The sequence below is a fragment of the Gaeumannomyces tritici genome (assembly GCF_000145635.1).
Source record: "Gaeumannomyces tritici R3-111a-1 unplaced genomic scaffold supercont2.1, whole genome shotgun sequence".
Classification (NCBI taxonomy): Eukaryota; Fungi; Ascomycota; class Sordariomycetes; order Magnaporthales; family Magnaporthaceae; genus Gaeumannomyces; species Gaeumannomyces tritici.
This window is the reverse complement of record NW_008804545.1, coordinates 1,191,558-1,204,765: the sequence shown is the minus strand read 5'-3', so window position 1 is coordinate 1,204,765 and position 13,208 is coordinate 1,191,558. Positions and strand designations below refer to the sequence as shown.

The 13,208-nt window shown below is 59.3% G+C and overlaps 6 protein-coding genes across 6 annotated transcripts in view; 4 read left to right on the top strand and 2 right to left on the bottom strand.

The window, feature by feature from the left end:
• GGTG_00376 (tumor suppressor candidate 4) overlaps nt 1–768 on the top strand; it is a gene marked incomplete at its 5' end in the record, with an annotated part of 2,514 nt that extends 1,746 nt beyond the window's left edge. The window contains one exon of the mRNA XM_009218121.1: nt 16–768. Coding sequence (XP_009216385.1) covers nt 16–667 — 652 coding nt within the window. The 3' untranslated portion in view covers nt 668–768. The remainder of the gene's footprint in view (nt 1–15) is intronic.
• GGTG_00375 (tyrosyl-tRNA synthetase) lies at nt 575–3,105 on the bottom strand. Its single transcript, XM_009218120.1, has 2 exons — nt 2,672–3,105; nt 575–2,592 (listed from the first exon to the last, which is right to left on the bottom strand). Exons 1-2 carry the CDS (start codon nt 2,956–2,958, stop codon nt 813–815), a joined length of 2,067 nt encoding a protein of 688 aa, XP_009216384.1. The 5' UTR covers nt 2,959–3,105; the 3' UTR covers nt 575–812.
• Nucleotides 3,106–3,317: 212 nt separating this feature from the next.
• Nucleotides 3,318–5,188, top strand: GGTG_00374 (hypothetical protein). Its single transcript, XM_009218119.1, has 3 exons — nt 3,318–3,652; nt 3,775–3,792; nt 3,935–5,188. The coding sequence occupies exons 1-3, from the start codon at nt 3,472–3,474 to the stop codon at nt 4,285–4,287; spliced, it is 552 nt and encodes a 183-aa protein (XP_009216383.1). The 5' UTR covers nt 3,318–3,471; the 3' UTR covers nt 4,288–5,188.
• A 1,252-nt stretch (nt 5,189–6,440) lies between these two features.
• Nucleotides 6,441–9,390, top strand: GGTG_00373 (hypothetical protein). Its single transcript, XM_009218118.1, has 7 exons — nt 6,441–7,814; nt 7,883–7,919; nt 7,976–8,045; nt 8,173–8,190; nt 8,282–8,357; nt 8,435–8,563; nt 8,639–9,390. The coding sequence occupies exons 1-7, from the start codon at nt 7,537–7,539 to the stop codon at nt 9,087–9,089; spliced, it is 1,059 nt and encodes a 352-aa protein (XP_009216382.1). The 5' UTR covers nt 6,441–7,536; the 3' UTR covers nt 9,090–9,390.
• A 180-nt stretch (nt 9,391–9,570) lies between these two features.
• On the top strand, nt 9,571–10,975 carry GGTG_00372 (mRNA 3'-end-processing protein yth-1). The gene has a single exon (XM_009218117.1). The coding sequence runs from the start codon at nt 9,776–9,778 to the stop codon at nt 10,664–10,666; it is 891 nt and encodes a 296-aa protein (XP_009216381.1). The 5' UTR covers nt 9,571–9,775; the 3' UTR covers nt 10,667–10,975.
• On the bottom strand, nt 10,882–13,103 carry GGTG_00371 (hypothetical protein). Its single transcript, XM_009218116.1, has 3 exons — nt 12,833–13,103; nt 12,221–12,730; nt 10,882–12,121 (listed from the first exon to the last, which is right to left on the bottom strand). The coding sequence occupies exons 1-3, from the start codon at nt 12,863–12,865 to the stop codon at nt 11,132–11,134; spliced, it is 1,533 nt and encodes a 510-aa protein (XP_009216380.1). The 5' UTR covers nt 12,866–13,103; the 3' UTR covers nt 10,882–11,131.
• Between the last annotated feature and the right edge of the window lie 105 nt (nt 13,104–13,208).

Sequence of the window (13,208 nt, the reverse complement as noted above, 5' to 3'; positions counted from 1 at the left end):
CACCCTGGGCGTGAGCGGCGGCGGCGGCGGCGGCGGCCCCTCTGCGTCCGGCCTACCCCGAATTCCCTCCGTCTCGGCAATGTCGACAGCGAGCGGCGGCGGCGGCGGCGGCGGCGGCGCGACCTTTGTCGGGTCGCACCGCCCGCCGCAGCACCTCCACAGCCACTTCCACCAGCAGCAGCACCTCCTCCACTCGCACCCGGGCACGCCACCGCGCGTCAGCAACTTTTTGCTCGTCCGCCTCATGGCCAGCTTCTGCGCCGGCCGCACCGTCATGGAGTGGCTCAAGGCGCACATGGACGCGGGCTTGGACGTGCTGCGCTTCGTCGACGTGCGCCGCCTCGTCCAGTTCGGCGTCATCAAGGGCTACCTGTACCGCGTCCACAAGTACGCCGTCTCCAAGCAGTACCTGGCCGCCCTGGCCACCGGCCAGGCCCGGCCCTTTGATTCCGACGGCCTCGGTGGCGGTGGCGGTGGTGGCGGTGGTAGCGGCGGCGGCGGCGGCGCAGTCTTTGGCCCGCGCGGGGACCCGCTGCAGCAATACACCGACGGCCGCCACTGTTTCGACCAGATCATCACAGAGCAGAACCTCTCCGATGCCGAGATCATGGAGAGGCTGAAAAACCTGCCCCTGCCCCAGGGCGACCTGAACGTCTTCTACCGCTAGATGCTGTGTGTTTCTTGAATCGAACACGTGGCACATGTCTCGCAGTCTATGCAATTCTATGATACATAAAAATGGGAGCTGTTTTTACAGATGCTTGCGAGAAGCCATGATCGGTTCCAAGTACAAGGTCTCCCACACGTGTCCTCTAACTATGCTTGTTCGTTGCCGAGTCCGAGGATGTGTCCTCCTCCGGCCAGCCCTCCCATGTTTTGCGTTTCAAGAGCTCCTCTGATTCTTTCAACTTCTCGTATTGCTTCTCCAACCGGTGAATCTTGAGGCCCACAGCCTTCGGGGAACTGGTCGGGTTATGCTTGGCACTGTTGTAGTGTTCTTTGGACCAGTCGAGCTGCTTCCTTAGATCCGAGACCCTGTCGGCCAGCGAGAGCATCTCAGTAGAGAATCCCGAGAGGGCATCCTTCGCTTTCCCCTCATCGATCTCCGCTGCCAAAGAATTCTGCGCCTCGGTGAGCGCCCTCATATCATTCCGCACCGCCCTGAGCCTTCCGGTGCCGGGCTGGCCGGGGTACGTCTGCCCGGATGCGGCGTACTCCTCGTCGGTAAGGAGCTCGATGATCCTGACTCTGTGCTTTCCCTTGCGGAGGATCAAGAGCTTTTCTTCTACGATGAACTGTTGTGTCTCTTGGGGGAACCAGAGAGAGACGGGCTTGAAGTCGAGTTGCCCACTGTTCATCGGTCCTCGGGCCTTGCCAGGGCGCCCACCGATATACACGGCCTTCTGTATGGCGAGCCGGTTGCCGTCGCTGACGCTGGAAGCAAGACCTGCGGCAAACAATATGCGCGCAACGTTGCCCTGCTCCACGAGCGACTTGGGCAGCTGCATTTGAATGCTGCCGGCCATGTTGGTGGGCGTCGCATGGACTTCGGGATCGTGGGTGAATTGGATCGGGGTCGAGTCTTTTCCGTGTAGAGTGGCGTGGTCATTCTTGGCACGCCTGGCCACTTCTACGCCGTGGACAAGGGTCAAGACTTCAAAGGCAAGCTTGTGCTGTGCCACCCTCTCCCGCGGGTCCGCCTCATGCTCCCGCATCAGAAGGCTGATTTCCTTATTGGGGATAAAGGTCAGAAGCTTGAGCAACCTCTCCACGTCGGCGTCCGGTTGGCGGACAAAGTAGCCATAGAGATCGTAGGCAGGGGTCTGGAAGACGTCCAGCCACATATTCCCTCCGCCAGAAGACTTGCCGATCTTCTCGCCGTCCGAGTTGGTAAGCAGTGGGACCGTGAATCCGACGGGGTTGACCATGGGGCCCTCGCCAAATCTGTCGTCATGCACCGACAAATTCTCGCTGGCCCGCAAAGTCTTGACGGCGTCAATTCCCACCACGATGTTTCCGAACTGATCGGAGCCGCCGATTTGCAGCTGGATGCCCATCTGCTTGTTCAGCTCAAAGAAGTCCCAGCCTTGCATGAGGGTATAGCTCAGCTCGGCGAAAGACAAGCCGTCGCCTTCCGTCATCTTCCGCTTGACCATGTCTCTCGAGAGCATGGGACCGACCCTGACGTGCCGGCCCAGCCTCTGCAGGACCTCTAGCATCGGCTGCTTGTTCCACCATCTGTTGTTGTTGACGAGGTCCCGACGCCAGGCCCAGTCCGGCTCGAAGCCGTACTGGCGAGCCTGCGCCTCGACATTGACCCACATGCGCTTCAGCTGGTAATGCAGCGACGCCATGTTCTTGGCGAAGTCGCTGCCGTTGGGGTTCCTGTCCTTGAGGCGGCCCGTGGGATCACCAATCTTTGCTGTGGCACCACCCAGTAGCGTGACAGCCCTGTACCCGTGCATGTACATCCAGAATATCGGCATCAGGGGTACGAGGTGGCCGACATGGAGCGACGGGGCGGTCGGGTCGATGCCGACGTAGCCCCCAATACGCTTAACTCTCATGAGCTCGCGGATATGGTCGCGGTTTCTGCCGTGGCGAGGGTAGTCAGCACGGGGCGCTGTCCGATCTCCTTCTCTCGCGGGCGTGCCGCCGAGGGGCAACGTACCCAGCGACATCCTTGATGAAGCCGCGTGATTCAAGCAGATCCCAAAGACCCGTCTCGGTGCCATCCTTGATCTTTTCCGCCCTGAGATCCCATTCCACTTGGGCTAGTCGCATCTTTTCCTTGTATTTTATCGACCTGGACTCGCATCTCCATGCGCTCCCTGAAAAACTGGCCGTCTGTGGTGAAGAACATCGGAAGCAGCCCGGCGGTGGTAGCCGTGACAGGTTTCGTCGATGTAACGAAGCCTGCGCCATGGACGACAACCTCCTATTAACGTTTCGCAGCATCTTGCAACAAGGAATGGCAGCAGCGCTCCCAAGCGCCCGCGAGGTTGAAGCTCAGCCGGCAAAATCCAAGCAAAAGACGATCTCGAAATAATTCTTGAAAGTTTGTGCGAAAAAGTCGTTGATTGGCTCGCTAAGTCGGGAGACAGTGGAACCGCAGCCGCGACAAGGACTCAGCTGCGCGCACTGGCGGGGGGCTAGCGTACCAGCTGGCTTCGCAGGCATCACGCGGTCATGTGACACTACCAACCCCAGATGCTAGATGGGGGGTTCACCTGCTTCACGCCTGGAATTCCAGGCATCAGCGAATTGGGCCAATCACAGAGCTTCCGATACTCATCCTCGGCAATACCTCGAGCTCGAGCCGCAGAGCAAAACACCTCCGTCATTCCGTCCCCTGGCAGCACTCAGCTTTTCCCGAATCGAGCCTTGCGCCGACGCCGACGACGACAGCCTGCAGCCGCCCTGCCCACCAATTGAAGGCGGAACCTCTGACACGGACTCTCAACCCACACAATGGCATCGCTCGCCCGTCCGCTGCGGCAGGCGCTGTCAGCGACAACCCGGGCCGGCCCGTCGCTGTTGTCGTCCACTGCCTCCCGCCCGGCCCCGGCACGAAGCACCCTCCTCCAGAACAGCGCAAAGGCCGCTGCCTTCCACGCCTCGAGCAGGAGATGCCTACTGCCCCCGCTCCCCCGTGAGTCTCCCCTTCACCACCCCTCCCGCTGCCACTATGGGCTTGCGCGGGTGGGGAAGTTCGGTATAAGGCTGAACGCGATGCGCCTTGGACGACGACTACTAACGACACTGGTCCTACAGAGACGGTTGAAGGAACTGGTACGCACTACGCCACCCGCCCGATTTTGAAATCCTGTCTTCGGCCCGCCAACCCAGCACGATGGAGTCGGCCGAGGACGTAGCTGGAGGATTCATCACTGGAACCCCCTGACGGCAGCTCTGAACTGACCCCATTGTACAGTTAACGACCCAGCTCCCATCCCGCCCACATCTCCGGCGCACGGCTCATACCACTGGACGTCGGAACGCCTCCTGGCGGCGGGCCTGGTGCCGCTGACGGTTGCCCCCTTCGCCGCGGGCTCGCTGAACCCCACCATGGACGCCGTGCTCATCTCGGCCCTCCTCCTGCACTCGCACCTGGGCCTGCAGGTCGCCATTGTCGACTACCTGCCCAAGCGCCGCGTGCCCAAGTCCCGCATGGCCGCCATGTGGGCCCTCAACATCGCCACCATCGTTGCCGGCATCGGCCTGTACGAGTTCGAGACCAACGATGTTGGGCTGACCGAGGGGATCAAGAGGGTATGGAAGGCATAGGTGGTGGGTTGTTTTGGATCAGATTAGACACCCGCCGTGGCTGGGGCTGGGAGGCGGGGATGACGCCTCAGGCGAAAAATGGTGGCCTGGTTGCGCCCACACACCTCCTACAGGTATCTCGCTTTCACCCTAGCGAAATAATCCGTGATTGTATAGCTGTTATTGTACATCCTACGAATCGTACAACGGCTGGCTTGCTATGGACTTCTCATCTGCACCTTTTGGCATGCGCGGCCATGTGTTGGCTACCCGGTATAGCGACAAGGCAAAAGAGCAAGCCCTGACTCGGTCGAAGCTATATCGTAGGTGCCTGGTCTGGAGGCTCGCGGGGAGAAAAGGGGGCTTTCAGATTGCTCCGGCATTGCAAACGATCGCCGGATTGCAGAATCCGCCTGAGACCAGACTCCAGTGTCCACCGTCGAAAAAGCAGGCCTTGGAAACTACCTAGTTACCTAGCGCCAATCTTCTGTGCACAACACGGTTCCCCTATCTCTATGCCATCCAGTGATAACCCCATGCTCCTGACCTGTGCGACGATGTATCCACAGCGTACCCGCCATCGAGGCAAGGAGGCGCCTAGGCAGGTAGTTAGGCGCGGCTGGCGCGGCTACAAATAGATTGGGTTTAGCAGTACCGCGTCTGGTACAGTTCAGGCGACGGAAATCCATCAGGGGTTCTGGGAAGAAGGTTGACACTACGGGTAAACCAGAAGCAGATATCGAGAGCACCCCAAATAGCAGCCAGCATGTGAGGAATCGCAATGAAGACAGGACCATCCAAGATCAAATGTCCTATACCCAGGGCTGCGCATCCCTTCTGGCGGCCCTGAGGGCCGGTTGACACACAAACTTATAGACGACCAATTTTGAAAACGTCAGACAAGCAGCTGCTTGTCCGTGTTAACATCATTTCAAGCATCAGCACTCTTCGATGGCCGACTGTTGGCAAAGTATAGGATACGAGAGGCGATGGGACATGTACCCGTATTTCGTCCATTTACTGAGATCAAGACTCCACTAGCCACAGGTGGGGAAATATGCACGATGTCGCCGGTTTTCCCTGGCCACCCTGGCCAGACTTGGCGATGGGCGGCTGCGATGTTACAATTAATAACATCCTATAAAGACGCAGGACGGTACGCTGTAATCAAGTTTATGTCTTTGCCCCTGGCGCCTGTGTCGACGCAAAGGAATGGAAGGTGAACGACACGTGGTGGCTTGACTGGGCCGATGTAGTGCGTAGCACTCTAGCTCGGCCGTGATGGGTTTACCGAAACCCGATCTTCTTCATGGCCAGATCGACTGCCGCCTGACAGGCTGTGCCGTGAGTGATGGACACACGAGAGTCAGATGGAGGGGACTGCATGAGAGGGAAAGAAAAAAAAACACCCGCCCAGACACGATCCCTGAAGAGGACATGTACTGTACCCCTCATCCCCTGTGCTGCCATGACCAGCCGACCCAGATAATCCCAGTCACGGCCACGGACAGTGGGGCGGCGAGGAGAACGAGCGAGCGCACGACATCAGATGGCAGACAAGCGCGCAGTGCCGAACCATGGACGATTTGGCCCTTTGGGGGCGGGCCACGTTTGTTGACATTAGCCCCAGTTGTCTTATCCACCGACCCAAACAACAGCACCCCAGCAAACCTAGAAACTCCACCAGATAGATTCCCCTCAATCGCGAAGTCGCACCGGCATGAGGGAGGGGTATGTGCAATCAGACAATGCTCCTGCGCGCAATGGAGGGAGGAAGCGATCAATTCGCGGATTGGAGACCGTCCAGACCGGTGTGTGTCCAGCTGGGGCGCCTGGAATCTTGAATCCTGCCAGCAAGCGCGCCCCCCGCCCCCCCTTCGCGGTTAAGCATCTTTTCTGTCTTTGTTTTTTCTCTTTTCCTTCTGTCGTCCTTCCTTTTTCTTTGCACCTTTGGCCAGCCGGTCTACCCTCCCTGCAGGTGGACGACCCGGTCCGCCGGACCGGGTTCGGCCAGGGTGCAGTTGGTTCCGCATCCATGGTTGTTTGTCAGCAAAAGTGCCGGGCAGCAAGGCGCCGCTTGTCACCTGGGCCCTCCGATATCCACGAGCCTGGCGCACGGCTCCCTTCACTTCACCCCCTCAACCGTCTAGCCCCATTTCGGGACCCGCACCAATGGCATGGAGGCGGCGCACCACATTTTTGTTTTGTTTCTGACCTGTCTTTTCTTGCCAGCAGCTGAAACTTTTTCACTCCCCGTCGTTCCTCCGGCACTATGGTCCCTTTCCAACAATGCTATCTACCTGTGTACCTGGTCTAGCTGCCTTGGCATTTTACATCGAGATCAACACGCCCGCAGCAGCACTAGACGCACATATGCCCAACCAGGCCATAAAAAAACGGTGATGGGTGCCCTCATTATCCATCCAGATCTACTGCCAAGACTGGATAGGGTCCTAAGAGGTAAGCGGTCGAGCCCTGACTTGGGAGTGGACCCCATCCAGGCCTGCGTACCAAATACGGCTAAATTTTTGCGCTGTGCCGCGCTCAAGGGCGTAAAAACACAAATTGGAATAGGTGGTGTCCAAGGCTCCAGGTGGGGGGCGGCGTCTTCCGTCCAGTCACTGGGCATCCTGGTCGGCGAGCGGTGGAGAGAGCGGGACATCCATGACCATCCATCCCCAACGCATGCTTTCCTTGACCTCTTTTGGCAGCCCCATGCAGCCCCATGCAGCCCCAGTGAGGCCCGGAAGCTTGGGTTCCCATGTCGCCCCCCAAGCGTCATCAAACGTGGATGGGGGATGGAATGCCCGCCGTTCACCTCCTCGCCGACGATTCGGGGACGTGCTGCGAGCGGAATCCAAGATATTATGTAGACGCCTCCTCCCCGAGCCGTCCATGGCAGCCCGATTCCTTCACCGGGCCATCATCTCCTACCCCCGTTACATTTTCCTTCTCTTCTCCACCTCGGTAGCCCGATCCACCACGGGAGTTCCATTCTGCTAGAACGGTACCCTCTTTATGGGAAAGCATCAAAGCATCGGAGCTGCTCGTCCTTCCATATCATCACCATCTGCGGGGACGCTTGCCTGCCGCCATCCACAGTGCCCCTCACCGCACATGTGCTTTCTCCCATCAATCAATGTTATCTTCCCCACGGCAGGCAATAGCCACTAGCTTCGTGTCCAACCTGACCTGCTTGCCGTAAAAAAAAAAAACTCTTATACCCCGTCGCGGAGCGCCCACCCCGCGCCTGTTGGGTCCCTTGGAGTGATGTCGACGTGCCAGAATCCTAGCAAGCCACCACGCCGAGACGCCCAGGAGAATAATAGCGATTATACCAAGGTCAAAATGTCAGACGCCTCGGCCGCCTCCAGGGCGGCGAGCTCTCTCGAGGCAGCGGGAACCAACAGCAGCAGCGGCGATCCGATCCAGGCTTGGGATAGCCTCGACAGCGCCCCTGAGGAGCACCATTACGAAAACGGGCGGAGATACCACATGTACAACAAGGGCCGATATCCTCTTCCAAACGACGAGGACGAGCAATCGAGGTCAGTGCTGCATCTGGACTTCAAAACAAGCCTCAAGCTCTTGCGGTTCCCTGGCTCACCCCCTCTAGAGAGATAATGAAGCACTATATGATGCTGGAATTAGCAGTGAGCATTTCTTGTGTTTCTTGCAAGCCTTGAACGGTCCTGACCGCTTGGTCTAGGGAGGAAAGCTTTTTTATGCTCCCATAGGAGACACGCCTGAGAGAATTCTCGACATTGGTACTGGCGTCGGTAAGTGCTCGCTTCCCTCTGTTCTGTCAGCTGGCGCTGTGGCAGTTGGCTCCTATTCCTTTTTTTTTTTTTTTTTTTTTTTTTTGCGGTTAGCCGACCTTGTGCTAATACAAGTCTTGTCCTTTAGGAGCTTGGGCAATAGATGGTGGGTCAGGAAGATCGGGCATGTTCAGGGGCTGTCATCAGCCTAGCCCGAAAGATTGCTAACTTCGTGATTTCTTTTCTTGTCGTTTTAGTCGCGGATGAATATCCTGGTTCAGAAGTTCTTGGAACAGACCTGTCAGCAATGCAGCCGGACCTTGTTCCGCCAAAGTACGTGTCGGATCGCGCCATGTCCTGCGCGGAAAGTAGTGTGGATACGTTAGCTAACCCATCTTGCTGTCATGCAGCGCGCGGTTCTTGGTAGATGATGTCGAGGATCCAGAATGGCTGAACGGCTCGGGTTGGGATTTGATACATTTACGTTTTGTGGTGGGAATGCTGAGAGATGTCCCGGGCACAATGGCGAGATGCTTTGAGTTTGTGGCCCATTTGCCCCTTTTTTCACTTTTATACCCTAGGATGAACTAACAAGGCATTGCTCGTCACCTCAGAAACACAAAACCCGGCGGTTGGATCGAGATACAAGACACACACTTCATCCCGAAATGCGACGACGGCACCATGAAAGACGACGACCACCTTTATTCCTTCCTCGACCTCGTCCACCGTGCGTTCGCCAAGGGGGGCATGGACCTGCACTGCCAGCGCAACATGGGCCAACACCTGACTGAAGCGGGCTACACGGGCGTCAGGTGCGTGGCCAAGAAGACGCCCGTGGGGCCGTGGGCTCGCGGGGAGCACCTGCAGCGCATCGGCGAGACCATGAAGCACGTCATCTACGACGTCCTGCCCAGCTTCGCCAAGCCGCTCGAGCTGCTCGACATGTCGCGCGTCGAGGCCGAGCTGTGGTTCGTCAAGGTGCGCAAGACGCTCGAGGACAGGTCGAGGCACCGCTACGTCAACACGTACTTTTGGTACGCGCAGAAGCCCGGGGGCGGGTAGGGCGGCGGCGGCGTGCGGCAGTCAGGGAGAGGCGCGGTACGTACCGGCGCTTGCGTGTCAGAGCTGTTGGTGGTTACGAAGTCATGAGAAACAACGAACATGTATGCGTAACGGTTGTGGCGGTGGCGTTTGCATTAGGCATATTTTGGGCATGTTCTAGCGTTGTCTGGGGAGTTGGGTGTCTTTGGTCCTGGCCATAATTCTCGATTGAGAAGCTTCTATATTATCAAGTGCATTGCCGTGGGTATGTGGCCCAGCAAAGAGAAAAGATGGCGCGGGAGCCGATTGAGTTGGGAGAATAGCTTCCGTGACCTGGAATGTTGTTCCCAAATCGTGAACGACGTTGATGGGTGATAAAGGAATGGGAAGGCGCCACTGGGAGGAGACCTGGAAGCTCAGCCGATTATGTATTATGTAAGCAACCGGCGTTTTGGCGCTCTGGCGGAGCGTGGAGCTTTTGAGGTTTGGGGTCGGATCGCGACTTGGAACTCGGAGCTCCAGCAAAGCGATTCATTCCACCACCAACGATGTCCACCGCGCCTTGAAAATAAACACCCACCGAACTCAAGCGCAAAATAAAACACAAATACAGGCCACTCCATACATCCTACACACCGAGCGAGCGACCCACCGATAACATCACTCTCCCCCCAGGCGGCGTGGCGACAAAGCCAAGCCCGCCCACCATGGCGCCCACCAGCGTCTCCAAGACGGTGGAGCAGATGCTCTCGCACGCGGCGCCGCACTACAGCTTCTCCTTCACGCCCTTCCTGCAGCAGACGTACCAGCACAGCCTGCCGCCCGACCGGCCCATCTGCCGCGTGTACGCGACGGGCGGCAACTGCGCCAACGGCACGCGCTGCCTGGAGCGCCACGTCGCCGACCCCTCCCTCCCCGACAACCTTACGGGCGGCGGCGGCGGCGGCGGACGCGGCAAGCGGGGCGACGGCCCGGCCTTCAACAGCATGGTCTGCAAGCACTGGCTCCGCGGCCTGTGCAAGAAGGGCGACAGCTGCGAGTTCCTGCACGAGTACAACCTGCGCAAGATGCCCGAGTGCAACTTCTACCTCCGCCACGGCTTCTGCCAGAACGGCGAGGAGTGCATGTACCTCCACATCGACCCGCAGTCCAAGCTGCCCCCTTGTCCGCACTACGACCAGGGCTTCTGCCCGCTGGGGCCGAGGTGCGCAAAGAAGCACGTGAGGCGCCAGCTGTGCCCTTACTACCTCTGCGGCTTCTGCCCGGATGGGAGGGCGTGCAGGCAGGGTGCGCACCCGCGCTGGGACCCCAAGATGGAGAAGCCCACCGTCAGGGTCGAGAGGCCGCCCGTCGCCGCGCCCGCAGGGCTCGAGGATGAGGCCGGGCAGGGGGGACACAGGAGGGACGGCGGCGGCCACTTTGACGACGACGACGATAGGGACGGCGGCGGCAGGGACCGGGACCGCATGAAGCGGGGTGGCTACGGCGGCCCCAGGGACAAGTTTGGTGGCGGCGGCGGCGGGCGCGGCGGTGGTGGAGGCGGCAGGTGGGGAGGTCGCGGAGGAGGAGGGCACAAGTTCAGAGGACGGAATTTTTAGCTGGACAGGATACCTGCTACGATTGCGGCCCTTCGTATCCGTCAGTTTCTTCCCTTATTGTACCTCTACTCGGCATCGGTTTGTCGTCAGGCGTTTATACCACGAGCTATCCGTTTCAAAGGCTGCGGCTGTTCCAGCGTGGCCTAGTAATCTGGCATACACTGCAAATAATGTTGCTAAAACTGACGACGAAAGTCATCCGAAAGAAAGAAAAATGGATATCGGCACCTTGACAGAAGGTGGTCACTTTTGTTTCTATGTACTGATTACAAAAGCGTCGTGATGTTTATGAAATTCATATGAGAGGGGTTGTATATCGTGGCGTCCAGGATACTGGATACATCCGTAGCCATACCTGGTCAGATAATCATAGCAGCAGAACGAATAGAAAAGAAAACATGCAAGCGTGACCCGTGATGCGCCGATTAAATGACAAGTTTACCCGCCGCCTTCATGTCGTCGACTTCATTTCCAGACATCATGCTCGGTAACAAAGGACGAGTCGCCGCCGGGCACGGCGACAAACTCGCCGCTCTCGCTGCCGGACCTGGGCGTGCCGCTCATGGACGGCGAGGGCTGCCACGCGGCCAGGTTGTCGACCTTGCGGACGCCCATCATCCACGCGACCAGGCCGCGGGGCACCCAGCGGCCGACGAAGCCGTACAGGTCCGCGCCGAGGCCCACGCGGACGCTCTCGGGCGGCCCGCCCCTGGCCGGGTCGGCGCTGATGATGTCGAAGACGGTGGTGTGCAGCTCCCGCAGCGAGGTGCCACGCAGGCCCCGGACGGCGGTGCCGGTCCCGATGACCGACGTGGACTGCGCCGTGTAGTTGCGGCCGTAGGCGTTGCGCGCCGACTCAGGCCACGAGGACTCGGCCGGGTCCGGGCCCGTGAGCAGGCCGGCCGCGCGCGAGGCGGCGGCGGCACCAGCCTTGAGGGCGGGCGTGAAGTCCGAGAGGTCAAAGGTGCCGAGCTGCACGTGCGTGACGGGGATCGAGAGTGGCCGCAGCTCGGCCGTCAGGACCTCGGTGAAGGCCGACAGGGCAGAGCACACAGTAGCCTCTGGCGCGTGGAAGGGCGGGTTTATGGATGAGACGATGGATGGTGTGAAGACAATGACCTTTGGCGGGCCCTGATTGTGACTGGTGGCGGTGGGGCTCGGCGCGGGGGTTGCGCCGGCCGCAGTGGCCGGAGACACCGGCGGAGGAGACGGGCGAGCCGTCAGTAGTGGGAGGAAGGACTGGATGGTGAGGATGGGGTGGAGCAGGTGCGTGTGGAAGAGATCGGCGAAGCTGGAAGGAGGGATGGTGGCGATCGGGGAAGTCTGGTATGTGACCGAGGGAACAAGGATGACGGCTTTTAGGGAGAGGTGGATTGGTTTCGATTTGGATGTGGGGGGATGGGGAGCATGGAGGTACTGGGCGAAGCGCTCGATGGAGGCGCCTGCGAGCGGCGGCTGGATGGAGAGTGGTTTACCCATGTCAGCGGGGCTATCTCGCGATGGCGCGGGAGGCGCTGCAGCAAAAGCTTGGTGGAGGGTGGAGGCTATACTCACGTCTGCTATATCCATGGCGAGCGGCTTGATGTCGGATCGCTGCATGCTCTGCACAATGGCGTCCTCCTCGACCGAGTTGCACACAATGAAGACGATGTGGCCCCTCCTCTCCAGGTCCAGCGCCAGGGACTTGACCAGGGGCAGGCTCGGCTTGCCGGCTATGACAACCACCTCGACCCGCCCTCCGTTCCGGGAACGCCTCGCGCGCCGGGGCTTGTGGTTGTACTGCTTGTGGTAGGTGCGGTACGCGGCGGTGCCGGCGCCCAGGACGATAAGCCCCGTGAGGAACTTGTGCCTCAGCACCCAGCCCTCGAGCCGCTCGTACGCCGAGAGGGGAAGGAGCTGGGCGGAGGGGGTGGGCGGTAGTGGGCGTGGACGGAAGGACTCTGGGATCCAGTCGGCCGTCGAGAGCTGCTCCCTCAGCATCCCAGCCGCCACCTCGACATGCTTGTCGACAAAGTCGGCGACCTCGGTCGAATATCGTTTGATGTCGTTAGGGATGGCGGACAGCTGGAGAGCGGGGAGGGCCAGGGGCCGGATCGATCAGTATGGTTTCGTCCTGCCCGTGGCGAGCAACACAAGGTTGTGGCACATGCAAACACGCAAACCTACAACGTCCAGGAAAACCTGATCATCCGCAGACATGTTGGGCGACCGATAACTGCTCCCGCGGTTCGAGATTTAGTGAAGTGAGGGGCAAGTTTACGGCTGTGAAATCGAGGTCGAGGGGCTTTGGGGTCGAGTTGACGAGCTGTGCTCTTTTAGGTATAGAGCTGGATCTCTGCGCCGGTTTTCTGGCGCTAGAAAATCAGGCAAGGATTGATGCATGCGGACTGAAATCCATGCACCAAACCAAGATGGCAAGACAACTCACTTTTTTTCACGTTCATTATCGCTGCTGGTGCCACTTTTCCAGGTGAGCCCCACCAATCGATGCCCGACGTCATCTCGTGGCACATGCTCACACGCGGGAGAGTTGGGTTTCTCC

Bases quoted from the DNA above. Each gene is read 5' to 3' on its own strand.
- GGTG_00375 (XM_009218120.1), bottom strand. From the start codon at position 2,958: ATGCTGCGAAACGTTAATAGGAGGTTGTCGTCCATGGCGCAGGCTTCG. The intron at 2,593-2,671 runs GTACGTTGCCCC...TCGCCACGGCAG, and splicing joins TTCATCAAGGATGTCGCTGG to AAACCGCGACCATATCCGCG.
- GGTG_00374 (XM_009218119.1), top strand. From the start codon at position 3,472: ATGGCATCGCTCGCCCGTCCGCTGCGGCAGGCGCTGTCAGCGACAACC.
- GGTG_00373 (XM_009218118.1), top strand. From the start codon at position 7,537: ATGTCGACGTGCCAGAATCCTAGCAAGCCACCACGCCGAGACGCCCAG. The intron at 8,358-8,434 runs GTACGTGTCGGA...GCTGTCATGCAG, and splicing joins CCGGACCTTGTTCCGCCAAA to CGCGCGGTTCTTGGTAGATG. The intron at 8,564-8,638 runs GTTTGTGGCCCA...TCGTCACCTCAG, and splicing joins ACAATGGCGAGATGCTTTGA to AAACACAAAACCCGGCGGTT.
- GGTG_00372 (XM_009218117.1), top strand. From the start codon at position 9,776: ATGGCGCCCACCAGCGTCTCCAAGACGGTGGAGCAGATGCTCTCGCAC.
- GGTG_00371 (XM_009218116.1), bottom strand. From the start codon at position 12,865: ATGTCTGCGGATGATCAGGTTTTCCTGGACGTT. The intron at 12,731-12,832 runs GTAGGTTTGCGT...CCCGCTCTCCAG, and splicing joins ATCAGGTTTTCCTGGACGTT to CTGTCCGCCATCCCTAACGA. The intron at 12,122-12,220 runs GTGAGTATAGCC...CTCTCCATCCAG, and splicing joins TCGCCATGGATATAGCAGAC to CCGCCGCTCGCAGGCGCCTC.